Source organism: Aethalodelphis obliquidens, unplaced genomic scaffold (genome assembly GCF_003676395.1).
Source record: "Aethalodelphis obliquidens isolate GAN/ISIS:26980383/991018 unplaced genomic scaffold, ASM367639v1 scaffold22, whole genome shotgun sequence".
Classification (NCBI taxonomy): domain Eukaryota; kingdom Metazoa; phylum Chordata; class Mammalia; order Artiodactyla; family Delphinidae; genus Aethalodelphis; species Aethalodelphis obliquidens.
In genome coordinates, this window is record NW_020837966.1 from 5,905,128 (window position 1) to 5,922,733 (window position 17,606).

General features: G+C 45.6%; 1 protein-coding gene across 1 annotated transcript in view; it reads right to left on the reverse strand.

The window, feature by feature from the left end:
* Positions 1–17,606, reverse strand: part of IL17RD (interleukin 17 receptor D) — a 62,136-nt gene that overhangs the window by 16,159 nt on the left and 28,371 nt on the right. The window contains exons 2-3 of the mRNA XM_027121143.1: positions 5,622–5,679; positions 260–385 (exon numbers count right to left, since the gene is read on the reverse strand). Coding sequence (XP_026976944.1) covers positions 260–385; positions 5,622–5,679 — 184 coding nt within the window. The remainder of the gene's footprint in view (positions 1–259; positions 386–5,621; positions 5,680–17,606) is intronic.

A 17,606-nucleotide genomic window follows, 5' to 3' on the forward strand; every position in this document is an offset into this window, starting at 1 on the left:
TTTATCACTCTCACACTATTATTTTACAAACCCACATCGCTCTCAGTAACAGCCAAGGGAACAAAAGACAAGTCATGGGCACACCATGAAGCTGCATGCACGTGCAGCAAGTGTATACAACCAAGTAGCAAGTGTGTCTGTGCCGAGGCACACCTAAGCTCTGCTCATGTCAAGACCCACCTGGCCCCGGAGGCCACCACGCTTGGGACCCCTGCACTGGGCACCAGTCACCATGGTGGACTCCATTTTGACCACTTACCGAGGGCTCCTGGGGACCAAAGAATGGTGACTGCCACTTGATCGTGGCAAGCATACTGACTGATGGTGATGTTCTGGGCATCGGCGATGACGTGCTTCCCCACTGGATTCAAGTAAGTGGTGCAGTCTAGAGAGTTGGGAGAATGAGAACAGTTATATATATATATATTTTTTAACATCTTTATTGGGGTATAATTGCTTTACAATGGTGTGTTAGTTTCTGCTTTATAACAAAGTGAATCAGTTATACATATACATATGTTCCCATATCACTTCCCTCTTGCCTCTCCCTCCCTCCCACCCTCCCTATCCCACCCCTCCAGGCGGTCACAAAGCACCGAGCTGATCTCCCTGTGCTATGCGGCTGCTTCCCACTAGCTATCTACCTTACGTTTGGTAGTGTATATATGTCCATGCCTCTCTCTCGCTTTGTCACAGCTCACCCTTCCCCCTCCCCATATCCTCAAGTCCGTTCTCCAGTAGGTGTCTTTATTCCTGTCTTACCCTTAGGTTCTTCATGACATTTTTTTTTCTTAAATTCCATATATATGTGTTAGCATATGGTATTTGTCTCTCTCTTTCTGACTTACTTCACTCTGTATGACAGACTCTAGGTCTATCTACCTCATTACAAATAGCTCAATTTCGTTTCTTTTTATGGCTGAGTAATATTCCATTGTATATATGTGCCACATCTTCTTTATCCATTCATCCGATGATGGGCACTTAGGTTGTCTCCATCTCCGGGCTATCGTAAATAGAGCTGCAATGAACATTTTGGTACGTGACTCTTTTTGAATTATGGTTTTCTCAGGGTATATGCCCAGTAGTGGGATTGCTGGGTCATATGGTAGGAGAACAGTTATATTTAAGCATTTATTTATTCTCTCCATGTTCATCTTCTCAAATTATGCAGGGCATGTTCGGAGTTAGCCAAATCTATTCTGTCTAAAGATGTGTGCCTAGGGACTTCCCTGGTGGCGCAGTGGTTAAGAATCAGCCTGCCAATGCAGGGGACACGGGTTCGATCTCTGGTCCAGGAAGATCCCACAGGACACGGAGCACCTAAGCCCGTGCGCCACAACTACTGAGTCCACGTGCCACAACTACTGAAGCCTGCGTGCCTAAAGCCCGTGCTCCGCAACAAGAGAAGCCACCGCAAGGAGAAGCCCGCGCACCACAACGAAGAGCAGCCCCCGTTCGCCGCAACTAGAGAAAGCCCGCGCGCAGCAGTGAAGACTCAACACAGCCAAAGATTAATTAATTAATTAATTTAAACTATATATATGCCTGAAATTATTTTTAAAAAAGACGTGTGCCTTAAAGCCCACAGATGACATCAAAGGTTGGCTGTTTGGAAAACTGTAAGATGCTGCAGTGGGGTTTATTTATAACACCACCCCCTCCCCTTGAGTTAAATTCTGGGACAGTGGTCGGAGGATTATGTAAAGTCTGGAGTTTGTGTGTGTATCAGGCATTCACTTTTTACTACTCTGACATTTTACCTAAATCAATAATAATTTACATCAGTTCAATCAGTTTTTAGCATTAAAGAGTGATCTGCAGCAAAACAATGGCTAAGTAATATGGGGTTTGTTCATTTTCAGAAGAAACCTCGAGGGCGAGGGCGAGGGTGAGGGCGAGGACGAGGTGACTGGGAAAAAGGAACTCATAGGAGGATGTGAATTCGTAGGGTAGTGATTCACAGCCAGACTGTTAAAGAATCCAATTAGGACCTGCCAAAGGGACTAACTGATTTCGTGATAAGCAAAGCACCTTCAATGTTAACTAGCGTGTCAAAGGTAAAACCTTTGTTCCCAAACACCACCTCATCAAAGACACCCACAACACCCCCCAAATCCAAACAGTCCCACGTAAAGACGAAAACCACCGATTCTTTGATTTTGTCTGAGGACATGACTCACTGCCACCTGCCAAGGCAGCAGCTGTGCCACCTGGTATTGCTAAGTACACTTTCAAAGTCTAAAAAGGATCCTAAAAAGCTGCCAGAAGCTTCCAGCCAGACCCAGTGGGGGGACCTCCCAGGATGGCTGCAGGCTGTTCCAGCCACTTGTGCATGGAGAATCACAGACACTAACTTGTCATTCTTATGCTGCTTTATCTTGATTTCTTTTCAGTAATTGAACTTGAAAACTTTCTTTAGTATATGATGCAAAAGGCCTTCCATCGGATTCCAAAACTACTCATTACCCCTCTGAAGTCAGGGTGTTTTGGGGGTGAAGCATTCAGAGGCATTTTCTAAGAAGCCTAGTGAGTCTGCTGCATGCCTGTCCCCCTGCTCCCCGTAAACTATACCACACATTTCCCATTTTTATGACTAAAAATATTCACTAGATATTTGAAAATCACAACAGAATATTTATAAAATGGAGAAGTCATCCATAACCTCCCACCACACAGAAGTAACTGCTAACATCTAACGGATATGCTTGCAAGCCTTTTGACATGCACACAATATCCCTTCTTTTTAAATTTCTTATTAGAGGACAACACACATGCGCTAAAATGCACCCGCCTCCTCTCTGAAACTCCACCCTTCACTCAGCTTTGTGTCCTGCTTTTCTGCCTAACTCCTACAGAAGGCATACTCCCTTCTCTAAACTCCATCTTCTTCAAAAACAGCCACCTCGACATTTCAGTATTTCTTCTTTTGAAAAGATGTTAATAATTAATAAAACCAAATTCTACTTCTGATGACAATTCACTCTCAAAGTGTTCAACATGTGTTCACTGGGTATAGAAGAGAACTTTAGAATAGGAAAAAAATGTTGAAACATCTGTTTTAATACCCACATTGAACAAACAAGGAAACTGCAGCTAGAGTGATCGGCTGGGTGGCTTGCAATGCCACCAGTGACCAGCCCAGAAAGCCACCTCGGATAGCTCACGTAGGGCTCTTGCTATTCTATCCCCAGCACAAAGCATATGACTAAAAAATAAGTTCTGAATCAGAACTATTCAGCCTGCAAAAATCCTAGCTGAGATCAGCTTCCCAGAATAAAAAAAGACAAGATCCCCCCATACGAGTAAAGTACAAACATTTTCATTTATTGAGGTCTATAATGAAAGAAACCTTTGACTCAAACAGCTTTAGGAAAAGATGCATGAACAAGAGTAAATCATGATTTTTTTCCCTTTGTTCATTCCTAATGCCAAAATCAGCACTCTCTGGGTTTCTGTAAATACAATTATACAAATATAAAGTCTACAAATTAAGACAATGTATTACAACCTACTCAGGCATTACCCCACTCAGAGCATGACGAAGAAACGAGAAATGCAACGTGAAAGGAGGCAAGGGGATCTGTAAAAGCTGATTTTGACGTAAAGGCAAGACATTTTCTTTCTTTGTAACGTTAAATGGCAAAGGAATAGAAAAGTAAGATATTTGTAGTTTAATACTTTTGTTGAAAACTTGGTGATTGGTTCTTAGCTATTTCAAACAAACTAGTAACCAGTCAATAGAGCAATAACAGGAACTTCCTTGTGGGAGAAAGAAATTATATTTTTCAATAGAAAACAATGACTAGGTTTTTTGCACAGCCTGGATCCAATTATTAGCAACTCTAACGTTTTGGATTCCGATTACAAAAAAATTATGCCCAAATGACATTTGGCCAAAATGCAACCTAGCTTCAGATGTCTCAGGAGTCGAGTTGTGAATTAAATTCTAACTAAATGCTGAAGACTTACAAAGAAAATAATGACCAAGGGACAGGCATTGGCACGTGGGCCAAATATCTAGTCCCATGAAGAAAACAATAAGGTACTTTTAAGTTTTATAGGTAAGGATCCTCTTTCACAAAACCCCATATTAAATTAGAGATGCAAATACTTGTTTGCAGCTGACCGGAAAATTCTGAACTCTTGAATGTAATACAAGATCTACCAGGACCAAGAACATATATTAGAAATTAACTTTCTAACCTAAAGAAAGATCCCTTACACATGTCTTTACTTAGCTGAATTAAGTCTCATGGACTTGCAAGTCTTTCATTAGCATCATAGCATTTACCCAGAACATGTACACATCATGAACGTGAAATGTCTGAGTTTCCCATGTAAGTTCTCATCAGTTAACTTAAAGTACCCACGTCAGCAACTGCGGGCATGAACTTGACATCCATATTTGCATCTTAAAATTGTTAGATTGCATACGTGACCTCAAAAACCCTGCTTTAGCAGTGCTTATTCCAGAGGCCTCAATGTGACCTACAGCCCTTACTCATAACTCTCCAAGAGATGAATCAAATGTCAAGTCACTACATATGAATCAAGCTCCTTCTTGTCAACATTTTTACTTATAATTTATGGCTCATAAGGCTAAAATGCTCATAATTCTATATAATTACCTCCTAGGGCACAAAAGCAGATGCTAAGGCGGGTTCCACATGCTTAATCAGAAAAAGCACACCCACCTGCCCTTAGAAAACAATTCAGCCAGAAAAAGTCACACTTCCTTGAGAGAAAGGGCCAAAAAGGTACTTGGATTCTAATTCCAGTTGGAATGACTTCTAATATTAATAGATATCAATTACTGAGTGCACACGGAAGGCTAGCTCCTGAGATGAGCAGTTATAAACATTACCTCATTTAAGTGTCAAAATGACGCTGAGGAAGAAGTTAATCTTTATTTCACATGATGAGAAAACTGAGGCTTGCCAAAGTGGAGTCACCTGCCATAGTTCACAACTGATAGGTGGGGAACAAGGTGAGAACCCAGGCCTAAGTCAAAGATGGCCAGTTGGAGACCCCTGTGCCAATCTGAGACCGATTCACTCGGCCCACTCTGTGTTTGTGAAATTTTTTAAATAAATGCTGATATTTTTTTAAAATGTTAAATGTCCATACTGAAAAAAAAATGCAAATTTCCCACTCTTCTTGGAAATCACATGCGGCTGTGCTCAGGGGACATCCCTCAAGACCACATCTGGAGGAGGTGGAATGGAGGAGCCAATGCTCCTCTAAGACCAGACGCAGGCGACCCAGTTTACCACAGTCCCTACCACTCCTGCACCTGGTACCTGCGCTCACTGTTCCCCTGCTGGGCCCTACAGGCATCTGCGTTTTTCTTAAGGATATGGCTATGTCCTGAGGAAATCAGGGGAGATCTCCACACACAGCTTCTCTCAACACTTTAGAGGACAACTGACCTGTTCGAGCTCCGAAATACTTGGGGTTGCTTAACTGAGACTGAGGTGCTTTAGCTCTGTGGACAAACCTGAGCAGGTTCAGAAAATCCCTCAACTCCAGGACCTGCAGTGTCCCTGATTAAGCACGACTGTGGAAGCTTTAGATCACTGAAAGGGCTCCATTCTTTGGCGGTCAAGCCGTTCACTTACTGTCATATCTGAAGGTGATGTTATGCAGCCCGCTGTTTCTGCTGGCCGGCCCCACTCCCTGTGGGAAAACAGGAGAACGTGAGAAGGAGTGAAGCCAATTTGCTTTTCCATCACAAATTCCCCACGGAGTCAAAACGCACACATGATCGCAGAGACCCAGGGTCATGCCAGTCACCAAGCAACATCCACGCTCTCCGTGTCCCCCTCTGTCCCCCCACCCAGCTCCCTCTAGCCCAGGAGATTCTTAACTGCCAGGCCACAGGGATCAGGAGTACTCACGTCCCCTGAAACAATAGCAGCAGAGGCTGCTCTGCATTTGGGGGTTAAATAATAATTCATTAACAGTAAAACTGGGAGAGAGTGACCATGAGCTGCCAGCTGGAACCCTTCCAGTTGGATCCACTTTGAGCACTGATTGGTTATAAAATTTGCCTACCAGACACTCTCATCCAAAAGCCCTATTAAGCCATAACAGATAGGCAATTCCTCAAGCCTAAGGAAACAGGTTTTTCATTCCAAGACCAGGAATGAGTGTGGGAATAAGCTGTTACTTTTAATGAGAAAAGTCTTCACTGCCTCCATACCTGTGCTTAGAGCATAGAAGGTGGATCATAGAAGACTTTGAAACGTCTAACTCTAACTCTTAGGGGTGTGGCTTTTAGCCATCTGTACTCTTAACAGCAGGGATAACAACTCTGCCAGACCTCCCATTTTAATTACAGCATCCACAGAGGGAGCCCCGGAATCCTCCTGTTGGCCGCACCTTGTCCTGACCCACCACTTATCCATCATGGGAAAGAGCAGCTAAAGATCTCCCGACACTGGTTTAACTGTTTCTGTGATAATCTGCAAATGTGCCATTCAGCATTAATTGCAGAATTCTCCCCCAAAATGTTAATTCTTAAATGCTAAATGATGGGAAAATATTCTAACCACACAGCTAAAGTTTCCACCCAACAAGGGGAATGTTAGGGAAAACCATATGCTGGCAGTCTGGTATTTAATGGGCAATTGTTACACTAAGACACAATGTGCAGAACACTTCTGATGGAGCCCAGGGTCTCAGGTCACAACCCCGGCACATCCATATGCTACCAGCGTGTTCACGCTGCTTATCCTGAAGCCAGGCATACCCACTGAAACTGTATCCCTGGGCTCAGATAAACATGGACCTTGGGAAAGCACAGCTGTGCAGAAAAGGATGGACACACATCATTCTAATTAAAGTGAGGAATAAGCAGTAACAGAAAATCTCAATCAACACGGGGCACTAGCCCCATGGTCTACTGGGGTTCCGTTCCCCTTCTTCCTGATTCACCTTCCTTCTCCAGCTGTCCTCCTTCCATCCACCCTTCCACACATACACAAGGTTCCAGAATTCCTCACCTGAACGGAAACACTTTGGAAAGTGTTATTACCTTATTAAAACCCTAAATGCCTCCATAACTGCTTAGGGACGGGGCCACAGTCTGTGTGACTGGAGGATGCCCAACTTACAGATAGCCATGACCAGAGCAACAGGACCAGCTGGGGACCAGGAAAGAGACGATGCAAAACCCACACAATCCCTCAGTAATGCCCAAGGGGTGTGCCCCAAGCCACACCCTTCTCCTCCCATACAAACCCCCAGAATATAAATTCACTCACCATCTATTATGAGCCAGACATTATCCTAGGTACAGTGGTGAACACAACAGCCACTATCCCTGCCCTCAGGAGCGAAGTGGCTCATTCTTTCAAAGAACAGTAACTGGCTATGTGGATCACACGCAGGGCATACAGACAAATCTCAAGTCACACCCTGACCCTCCAAGAACTCTCAGTGTAGATGGCATACAAGGTCTCTGCAGCTAGGGTGAAAGGGCCAGCCATAAATAAGCCTACAGTGTATGAAATGCCACATGCAGCGCCTCAGTAAGGATGAACCCAGGGTAAGAACACCACGTACTAGAAGCTGAAGAGAGGGAAGGATAACTGGGCTAGAATGGAGAGGAAAGGGGAGTCTCAGGGGAGGGAAACAAAAATGTAATCCAGGGGCCAAGGTAAGTACCTTAATCCTTCATCCTCTAGCTGGGACCAAGGGCGAACCACTTCACTCCACTGGGTGTGAATCTCCTCAACTGTTTTTATTAAAAGACAATTTGCATGACTTTCCTCTGAGAAGGGAGTTTGAGGAGGACCACGTGAAGCCGTGCAGAGGAAGCACTTTTCAAAAAGGAGATGCACTCCATTTAATAGCATGCTCCAAGGCGTGTAGGACTCTGGTGACCAATCACCTCGCTTGTAGGACTTTGTCAGCTTTTCATTTTGCTCTTGTTCGCCCTGTATTTCTACTGCAACATGTTTTTAACAGATATTCATTGGGCACTTGCCATGAATGCATTGTGGAAAGGAGCCCAAGACAGCGAGATGTGCTACATACAAGCCTGTATGTGCTGTATACAAGCCTGTATACAAGAAGCTAAATCACTCCAAATAAGGTCTCTGTGATGTATGTGGAGCTGCTCAGAAGCGGGCCCAGTGAGCTGGCCTCAAAGGACAGTGAGGCTTGCCTATGGCATCCATTCACTACCGACTGAGCATCCCACCTTCATCCAAGCCCCAAAGAGCACTCAGCCATGAACCAGACCTGGGGCCTGACCTCAAGGAGCTCTGGTCACCAAGGTGATCTCCTAATGCGCAAATCTGTCCTCATTCGTCTGCTCCAAGCCCACCGCTGGCTCCCTGTACCTCCTAGACCATTCCTGACGTGCCCCCTGCCCACCTTCTCAATCACTCTCCTTCCGACCTTCCACCCCCGTCTGGGACTGCATGACTGCTCAGCACATGTTCTGGAGACCTTCATATTCCCAGAATGCCCTTACCATCACCCGGGGCCTGCTCCCCCGAGGGCTTCTCACCTTAGCCTAGCCTCTCTCACACTCCGTTCCTGACACATTAGTCTGCCTGCACACTCACTTGATGGGAGCACAGGGATCCACCTCCACGATTTGACTGGCATGGCACTTCTGTGAATGTAGATGCAAAATGGTAACACTAATTCCACAGGAAATCAGAGAACATCCAAGGCTGATCTTGGAGCTTGGAAGCAAGAGGCACCATTGCAGGCACCAGCTCCTGTGTGTACTGTAAAGACTTTTCGCTCTTGGAAGTCGTCAAGTGCACAGCTTCTCAGCACATGCCTCAGACAGATGCTCCACGAGGCTGTCCTCAGCTCACACCTAAATAATGCTTCAGCTGCTCCAGAGCCCTCAGAAACCACCTGAGAAACAGTATGTCCAGGCTGGCTCACAGAACACTGGTTTTCTTTACACTTGGTGGTAGACAGAATAACAACCACCCCCCGCAACATGTCCACATCATAATCCCCAGAACCCATGAATATGTTACTTTACATAACAAAGGGGCTATGAGATTAAGTTTCACGATCTTGAGATGGGGAGAGTATTCTGAATTATCCAGGTGGGCCTAATATAATCACAAGGGTCCTTAGAAGAGGGAGAGAGGAAGGTCAGAGTCAGAGAAGGAGATGTGACAATGGAAACAGAAGGCAGAGAGACAGAGACAATGATTTAAAGATGCTATGCTACGGGTTTTGAAGATGGAGGAGCAACGCGGCCGGCCTCTAGATGCGGGAAAGGGCAAGGAATGGATTCTCCCCCAGAGCCTCCAGATGGAGCCAGACCTGCCAACACCTTGATTTTAACCCCATAAGATTCATTTTGGAATTCTAATGTCAAGAACTGTAAGATAATAAATTTGTGGTGTTTTAAGCCACTAAGTTGGTGGTAATTTTTTATTACAGCAGCAATTGAAAGCAAATTACTTACACAATTTCAGTTGCCACATGGGATGAACGTCTCTCACACACACACACATGCGCACGCGTGTGGTTTATACGGCCGTTCTCCCCTCCCAGACCGAGGGCAGACTGATCACTTGCCACTGCGCTCTTCCACCCCACTCCCCGCTTCAGGCATACACGGAACACTGAACCATGACAGCTGCTGCTTGAGATTTTGCCGTCCTAGACAGAGGTTTCTGTGGGCTGCTCTGGGGCTTATCTGGAGTAAAAGAGTGGTTAACAGAATGGGCTTTGGAGTTGCCAAAGGTGTGTTCAAATCGTCCACTTTCCAGCTGTGTGACCTTAGGCAAACTTCTCAACCTTTCTGAGCCTCATTCACCAGAGCTATAAAGTGTTTGAATCAAGCTTCCTGGAAAGGATTGGTGTGGGGACCATGTGAGATGACTGACATATATCAAGTGCTCTGCACATTTCCCGGCACATATTGAAACGGTTATTTCATAGGCAGTAATGGTTATGCTATGATTCCTGCCCTGATAAACATGGTGAGAGTTGTGCTACAAGGGGACACGTGAGATAGGCAGGGTGACGCTCACAGGAAGTGGCATCTCCAGGTATGATCTGTCTCCAGCATCCAGACCTTGGGGGTACTGTGGGAGAAGAGGCAGCCATGCAGGTCAGGGCAAGGTGGCAGAAGGCACCAACCACCAGACTAAGGACTGTGTTCTGCTGTTGGTCTTGGTGGGAACTGGGCAACCCAGGGACTCCATCTCTGCAAAGCACTCAGGTTGAACCAGATGGGGAGAAACTCAAGGCAAAGTGACCATGGCATTCCCCACAGTCCAGGGCCTAGCACATAGTCAGCCCTCGATAAATATCAGTTTTCTGTCAGAATGAATACATGCATGATTGAGCCAGGTAATATCTCCAGAGAACCCAGGAGGGCCTAACTTGGTGTGACAAGGTGACTTATGGGCTTACAATCAGGTCCCACCATAAGGGAACACAGAGAAGGCAACTCACAAAGCTGGTCAACAGCTTCAGAAGCTGTTTCTTCAGGAAACAATTCCAAGCTCTTACCTACTACACCCGATTTGATATTTAATGAGCTGACAATTAAGAATACTTGCAAAAAAAAAAAAGAATACTTGCTTATTGCCTGTTACTTAAAAAAATGCCAGTGCTGTAGCCTCAGGGTGTCACATTCTTGCTTAATTAACCATCCCCATTTGGTGCACTAACGGCAGCTTTTAATTTGTTCCAATGCGAGCTAAGAAGCTAGCCCCAGGTGCCTGGAGCTCAGCTGTGAACTCTCTATGGTGAGCAAGGAAGGAAGCAGCAAATGGGGACAGAAGAGAGAAAACATCTTTTACTCTGGAAAGGGGAAGGGGAGGATAACCCCTAAGTGCTCTAAAGAAATAAAATTCAAAAGGCAAAAACCCACACCATGCTCCACCCATATGGCAAAAAAGCAAAGGCCTGGACACAAAGACAGCCACAGAGCGGGAATCCCACACAGAGCTGCCAGCATCACCATGAGGGGCGTCAGATGGCCAATTTCCTGAGGGACCCTGGGGGATTCTGGGCCATTTGAAGATACCAACTTGCCAGAGCAACATTTTCAATCCAGCTCCAAAACAGCTTAACTGCCATTTAGGAAAAATGCATTTTGAAAAGGACTGTGCTAATTATAGTGCCCCCTTTCCATGGAAGGTAAGCCAAACAGTAAGGCCTACACAAGACTGCTTTCAAATCAATTAAGGAACTTTCAGAAAGCTAGTAAAGTTTTAGTGAACTGAGATTGGGTGAGAATTTAAATAAGACCATTTGTCAGAAAGAACTGAAAGGATGGTTTGTTTTTAAAGGCACACCGACCAAGTAACTACTTCAAACTGTGGGCAACTCAAACGTCCTCTTTTCCATAACATTGCCTCCATCTTCGAGTTTCCAGTGTGTTAATGAGACTAAAAAGCAGACAGTTCTGTGAGGCTTGAAATGCATAGGGGGACTGATGTTTTTGCCTATGACCAGTAGACATCATGAGGGCTAGAGGCAGGACATGGGGTCCATTTACTTCGTGCAGGTTCAGATGGTTTCAGAAATGAAGGCAGATCCCACTTACTTCAGTTCAAACCTTTAGCTAAAAAAAAAAAAAAAAAAAAAAATCAGCCAAGGCAGAGAAGCCCCAGGTGAGGCAAGCCGAGGAGAATGCTGGCAAACCCAAAACACAAGGAAAATAAATCACAAAGCCAGCTTGGGCCCGATCTATCTACTCAAGATATTCACTCCACATTCCCGGGAAATGTTCTCTCTCACTCTCCATCTAGAAGCAACCAACTTCAGACATGCAGGGTGCCAGCCAGCTGTCTGCTTTGGGGAGGTGAGGTCTTGGATGTCTAGTGGGGAACACACAAGCTCTTGAGGAGTGCCAGTGGGTTCCCACCAGCAATTACCACGTCGGCCCAAAAAGACCTGGAGATCTTAAGTTAATTAGAGAGATTTGCTCGAGGAGGTAGGAAGTCACTACTCCAAAGCATCGCCTGTGCACCAGACCAAAGCCATAATCATGATTCATCTCTGACGTGCTGCTAATCATCACACACATGTTCCTAATTTCACGCTCTCCAGAGGAAAGCTGAAGGGACAATTGTTTCTGACCTCTAACATGGAGCCAACCTATGCCAAGTTACCATGTGTCCTGCTTATCAAACTGAAAGCTCTAGTTTTCATCTAAGCATCTTTTCACTATTCCACCCTCCTCCACGGTGCCCCCCCCAAGGAAATCCATTCACTAAAGACAAAGATGTGGTAGGGCATTTATATGAGTTGTTTCTCAGACAGTAATTTTTCTTTTCTTTTTTTAAAAATTGAGATACCATTGACATACAACACTGTGTAAGTTTAAAGTGTACAACGTGTTGATTTGATACATTTATGTACTGCAATATGATAGCAACTTTTCTACATGGTGGTGGCCTAAATGGAATTTAATACATTTTAATATATCCTTCCCTGCTGCAGACTTTATAATTTTCTTATTGCCTTGCCACTGGAACATGCATATGCAGTTAAAGCCCAGATATCAACACACACACACACACACACACACACACACACACACACACGCCAACTTTTTTCCTGTGTTTAAAAACAAAACAAAGTTCTGTAGCCACCTTGGTTTTCACAAAGCAGAAGCCCAAGTACTTTTTCCAATGAGTCTGTTAAGGATCTGGGCTGTGTGTTCTCTCATGGCTGATACTCGCAAACAGACAGGATTTTTCCAATCCTCAAAATGTTAAAAGCAAGCTATAAAACATGCCTCTGGACGGAGAGCCAGACCTTTCCCCTCTGCTGCACACACCACTCCCATCCACACAAATGAGAACCTCATGTTAAAGAACTGGCATCTTTAAGGTAACAGTCAACCCATCTGCAGTTTCAAAAGCACACACAGACAACTCACAGATACAGATTAACTGGTCTTCTGTAAATACCGGATATGAAGAGGAAGCAAACAACCAACCACCCGAGAACAGACCCAGCAAATCAGCTACCGGCTCCCTCTCACATAGCAGTGAAAGGTAGTTACGAAGACTTTGCTCCAGAAGCCCGAGAAAGTATCTTCCTGCGAGGGCAAAATAGTGATTAGACAACAGAGGAAAACTTAGAGCTATAAACATGATTGTTATGCCTAAACTCAGAGGAAATGTTTGGATCAAAACAAAACTACTAATAAAAAGAGTTAGGACCACACAGACATTGTGCACTGAATTGTGCTGACTTCAAATACTGCTTCCGAGGCCCCGGGATGGAGTCTCCAAATACTGTATCACATCTGGAATTCTGCTTTTACAGCATAAATGCCTACAGAAATGGGGGACTGTGATGTTGCCATGGGGACCTAGCCTCCACCAGCTAGGCAGGTCCCCAGCATGCCCCACACATGTGCTTTCTTCAAGGTGGATTTCACATCTCTGGAAATTATGGAAGGCTGCCCTTTCAGGTTTTAATGCTAATCGAAACATCACAGGCTGCACTATAAAGCAAGGCGACCCCTTCTGTCAGCCTATTATTTCTGTCCACACGGTGGTCTTGGACAGAAAAACCTCCTTAAAATAACAGAGGGAAGCAGCAAGTCAACATTAGACCCCTTTTCATAAGTTACTTAAACTCTCCTGTCTCTGGCTGCAAAAATCCAAGTCAGTCAACCTGTGCTCAGGGCCACCCCCCATCACTTGCCTCCGGGAGGGATCAAGCTCAGGCTCCCAGGCTGCTTTGCCCATTGCCGGAAATGAGCCATTAATGCCATCCCAGCAGTGCTCCTGCCAAGGCAGGATGTCTTCACTTTTAATTGTTGATGACCCCTTTGCTGTTAAGGGGAAAGGGTTTCTAGAACCCCTAGAAGAATCCTGTGAGAAACATTCCTCACCCAATTTCCCACAGAAACATTTCTTATACAATTTCGGGGCATTCCCAGAGCTCCCAGAGGCCACTGAGTGCTCTCCAGGCCCCAGGTCCAAAGCCACGTTTAGACACAAAGATTCCAGAGATGCCACATAGAAATGAGGAGGTGCATCTTGGCTTCCCCCCTTCCCTGGGATGCAACCCCTCCAACCAGCCCCTCCAGGTGTGGGTTCAGATATACACAAACAGAACACAACCGGCTTGAGTGCTGGCAGGTGCCTCCCATCACTCCTGATCCTGCCATAGTCCTACCTCTCTAGGACCCCAACTGGCTCAAAACAGTGGTAAAGACCCTCATCCCTCTTTTCCCTAGGAGCATTCTTCCATCAGTTCTGACTAGAATGTTCCAAGCCAAAACTCCACTGACCCTTCTGATACGTATCTGCCTCTTTGCAAGGTCTGGCCTTTCTCAGATTTCCTGGGGGAAAGGAGGGGAATCAGCTCACCCAGAGGTAAAGCAACAGTCACCAAGCCCCACGGGCAGATTGAGGGGACTCAGGCCTTCTGGGTGTGTGTGTGTGTGTGTGTGTGTGTGTGTGTGTGTGTGTGTGTGTGTGTGTGTGTGTGTGTGTGTGTGTGTGTGTGTGTGTGTGTGTGTGTGTGTGTGTGTGTGTGTGTGTGCGCGCGCGTGTGTGTGTGCGTGTGTGTGTGTGCGTGCGCGCGTGTGTGTGCGCGCGCGCGTGCGTGTGTGTGTGCGCGCGCGCCCAGCCACACAGGGTGAAAAAATAAAGGCACCAGGAAGTCAGCAGCGTGGCTCCAGGTGTTAACACTTAGCGCATCCTGCCCAACCCCACCAGCTTGAGGCCGGCCGCCTGGGAGCCGGACACAGCAATTAGGCCCTTCCCGGGCTGGGCGCCTTTGTCCCCTTGCTACCATCATTAGTGTCTGACTTCCTGTGCACAACGGGGGTGGGGGTGGGGGGCAATCACCGGCTGACCGGGCAGGACATTAGACTTCCTTTGTCAAAGACCCTCAAATGTTAACAAGCAAGTGAACAAGCTTCTCCTCTGCCCCACCCCCCCCCACTCCCAGCCACTCCTCCAGCCCACCAAACACTCCGGGGCAAGTCTCAGCAGTCTTGGTTCCCCCCACTTGGGGGAATGTGAGTTCCTTGGGAGCAGTATCAAGTCTCCACGTCGATTTCCCAGAGCCGTTCCCCTACAAGCATGTCACTGGCATTTGCTGAGTACCTGACGGTTACCGGGGCCGTGTTACTTGTCCTGCGTTAACGAGGGTGAAAACGAACAACGATGACGGTGCTCGGACAACGTGAGACCCAGGCTGTTCGATGCTCAGCTCAGTCCCCCCCCTAAGCACAGGTGTCCCATTCAAGTGTGCTCATGGGCTAAAGTGCAAGATGGTCTCAAGATGCAAGGATGTGCTGAAGGTTTGAGTAATATCACTGATCAGATCTGAAAATGGGGGAGTGTGAGTTGTTATATAGCTGCAACCCACATCCCTAAAAACCTCTCATTTACCCGTCATCCCTCCCAACAGAGGGCCCCAGCTTTTTCTGTGGGGACACAGATGTCTTTGAGGATTTGGTGAGAGCTGTGGCACACATGTACGCATACAAATTCTTCAGGAGGTTTCAGCATTCCTGAAATCCACCCAGGCTCTCACCTGCCTGCCTTACTGATAGCATGATAGCTAACGCCAGGCCTACAGAAGAAGTGGTTTAGTGACTCAAGGGAAACTGGCAATTAAAAAACAAGATTCAAATAGGGCACGAGGTGGTTGGAAGTAAGATCTCAGTTTTAAATAAAACTCCGAATTAATGTCTCAACTGTTATCCTTTGTGGGCAGTATTTATTACAACTCAGAAATTGAACAATTTGTCCAAGATATGTTGGGACTCATGAACTTCAGAAAGTAGGAGCATAAAAGGCAACCATTTCTGCTGTTAAACACAGGAGCCCATTAAGAGCTTCTATCACTTTTCGGATCACAGGTGACAACAGTCACATCTGCAATCAAGTCAGTTTTACTGAATTTTGTTTTAAAAAAATAAACTGCAGTGTGGTTAATTCTTATTCTTTTTTTCCTCCCTTTGCTGAATGGGAAGGAACATACTCGTGGTGTCCAGAAGATAGAGAAAACAGCTGAGTTTCCCACTTCTGCTCAACTGCTTCTTCCTGTCTGTCGTGTCTGTTGTCAGCACACAAAATTAGGTCACGTTTGGGATACATTCTTAAATATTTGCCCAAGAACCACTATGGAGGATAATCTGAAACTCCAGTTTTCCAGGGACTTCCCTGGTGGTACAGGGGTTAAGAATCCACCTGCCAGTGCAGCGGACACGGGTTCGATCAGGAAGATCCCACATGCCGCCGAGCAGCGAAGCCCGTGCGCCACAACTACTGAAGCCCACGTGCCTAGAGACCGTGCTCCGCAACAAGAGAAGCCACTGCAATGAGAAGCCCACACACCACAAGGATGAGCAGCCCCTGCTCACCGCAACGATAGAAAGCCCACACGCAGCAGTGAAGACCCAACGCAGCCAAAAATAAATTAATTTAAAAAATTTTTTTTAAGTTTTTAAAAAAATAAAACTCCAGTTTTCCAAAATGAAGAATTATCTACGACTTTGACTTCTGCTCCAGACATACCAAAACTCATTCAAGCTTCAAAAAATTAGATGTTGGTAACAGCAGAGAAAGGACACTATCACTTCCATGATGCCAAGTCCCCCACAAGCTTATTTACATGAACCCAACGAGTTTCAAAGAGTAAATCATTTCACCTTCGGCTGTGATTTTTACCTTTTGCCAAACCAATTTTTAAATAGTAGGTAATCGGAAGGATATATTCCAATGCTAATGGTCCTTGCAACTTTAAGTCTCCCTACTTCTTGGATGGAAGCCAGCAGTCTGCCCTTAAACTATAAGCAATAAATCCAGAAGACTCTCTTTCCTAATTTCCCAATGATACCACATGGAATTCCCATTAAAGCACTCACATGCAAACACACACACAACGACATACCAATTAAATCACTGTATGATTTTAGGCCAGGAAATAATTGTGTTTGCCAAAAACTATTCAGCTTGGTTTTTATTTCCTTGAACAGCTAAAATGTCATTCTGGGAAGGAGGGCAAAGAATAAAGTAAAAATGAAGTATCAATGTCTTGGTGGATTTCAGATTAAGGTAAATGTTCCCTGTGGGTGAAGGAGAGAGTGCAGAGTTCCCAGGAATGAAGAGTTCCCTGTACTACCTCCCCAGGGACTCCTGGCATAGATTGGTAGAGAGGTAAATTAGCAAATTCATATGAGGCAGGCAGGGCAAATGGAACAGCAGGTAGGTGCACACTTCCTTTCTGATGAAGTGGCCCTGGTGGCGGATTCCTACTCCCCCAAGGGGTTGAGGCAAGCAAATGGCACACATAACCTTCCTCCTTGACCTGTCAACAGGAAGAAATCAATGCACCTTGTCCCTTCATTAGCCTTCCCATGCAGAAGTGTTTACAAAATCAAAGCAATATGGTGGAAATCACTTAGAAGCCTGTCACATTTTATCATGAAGTTAGGGTGAAACAGAGACTTACCAGAAAAAATTAAAAGCAGTGATTAGGTATTTTTAAGAAAGGGAATTCCCTGGCAGTCCAGTGGTTAGGACTCCGCACTTCCACTGCAGGGGACACGGGTTCAACCCCTGGTCAGGGAACTAAGATCCTACAAGCCGCGAGGCATGGCCAAATTAATTAATTAATTAAAA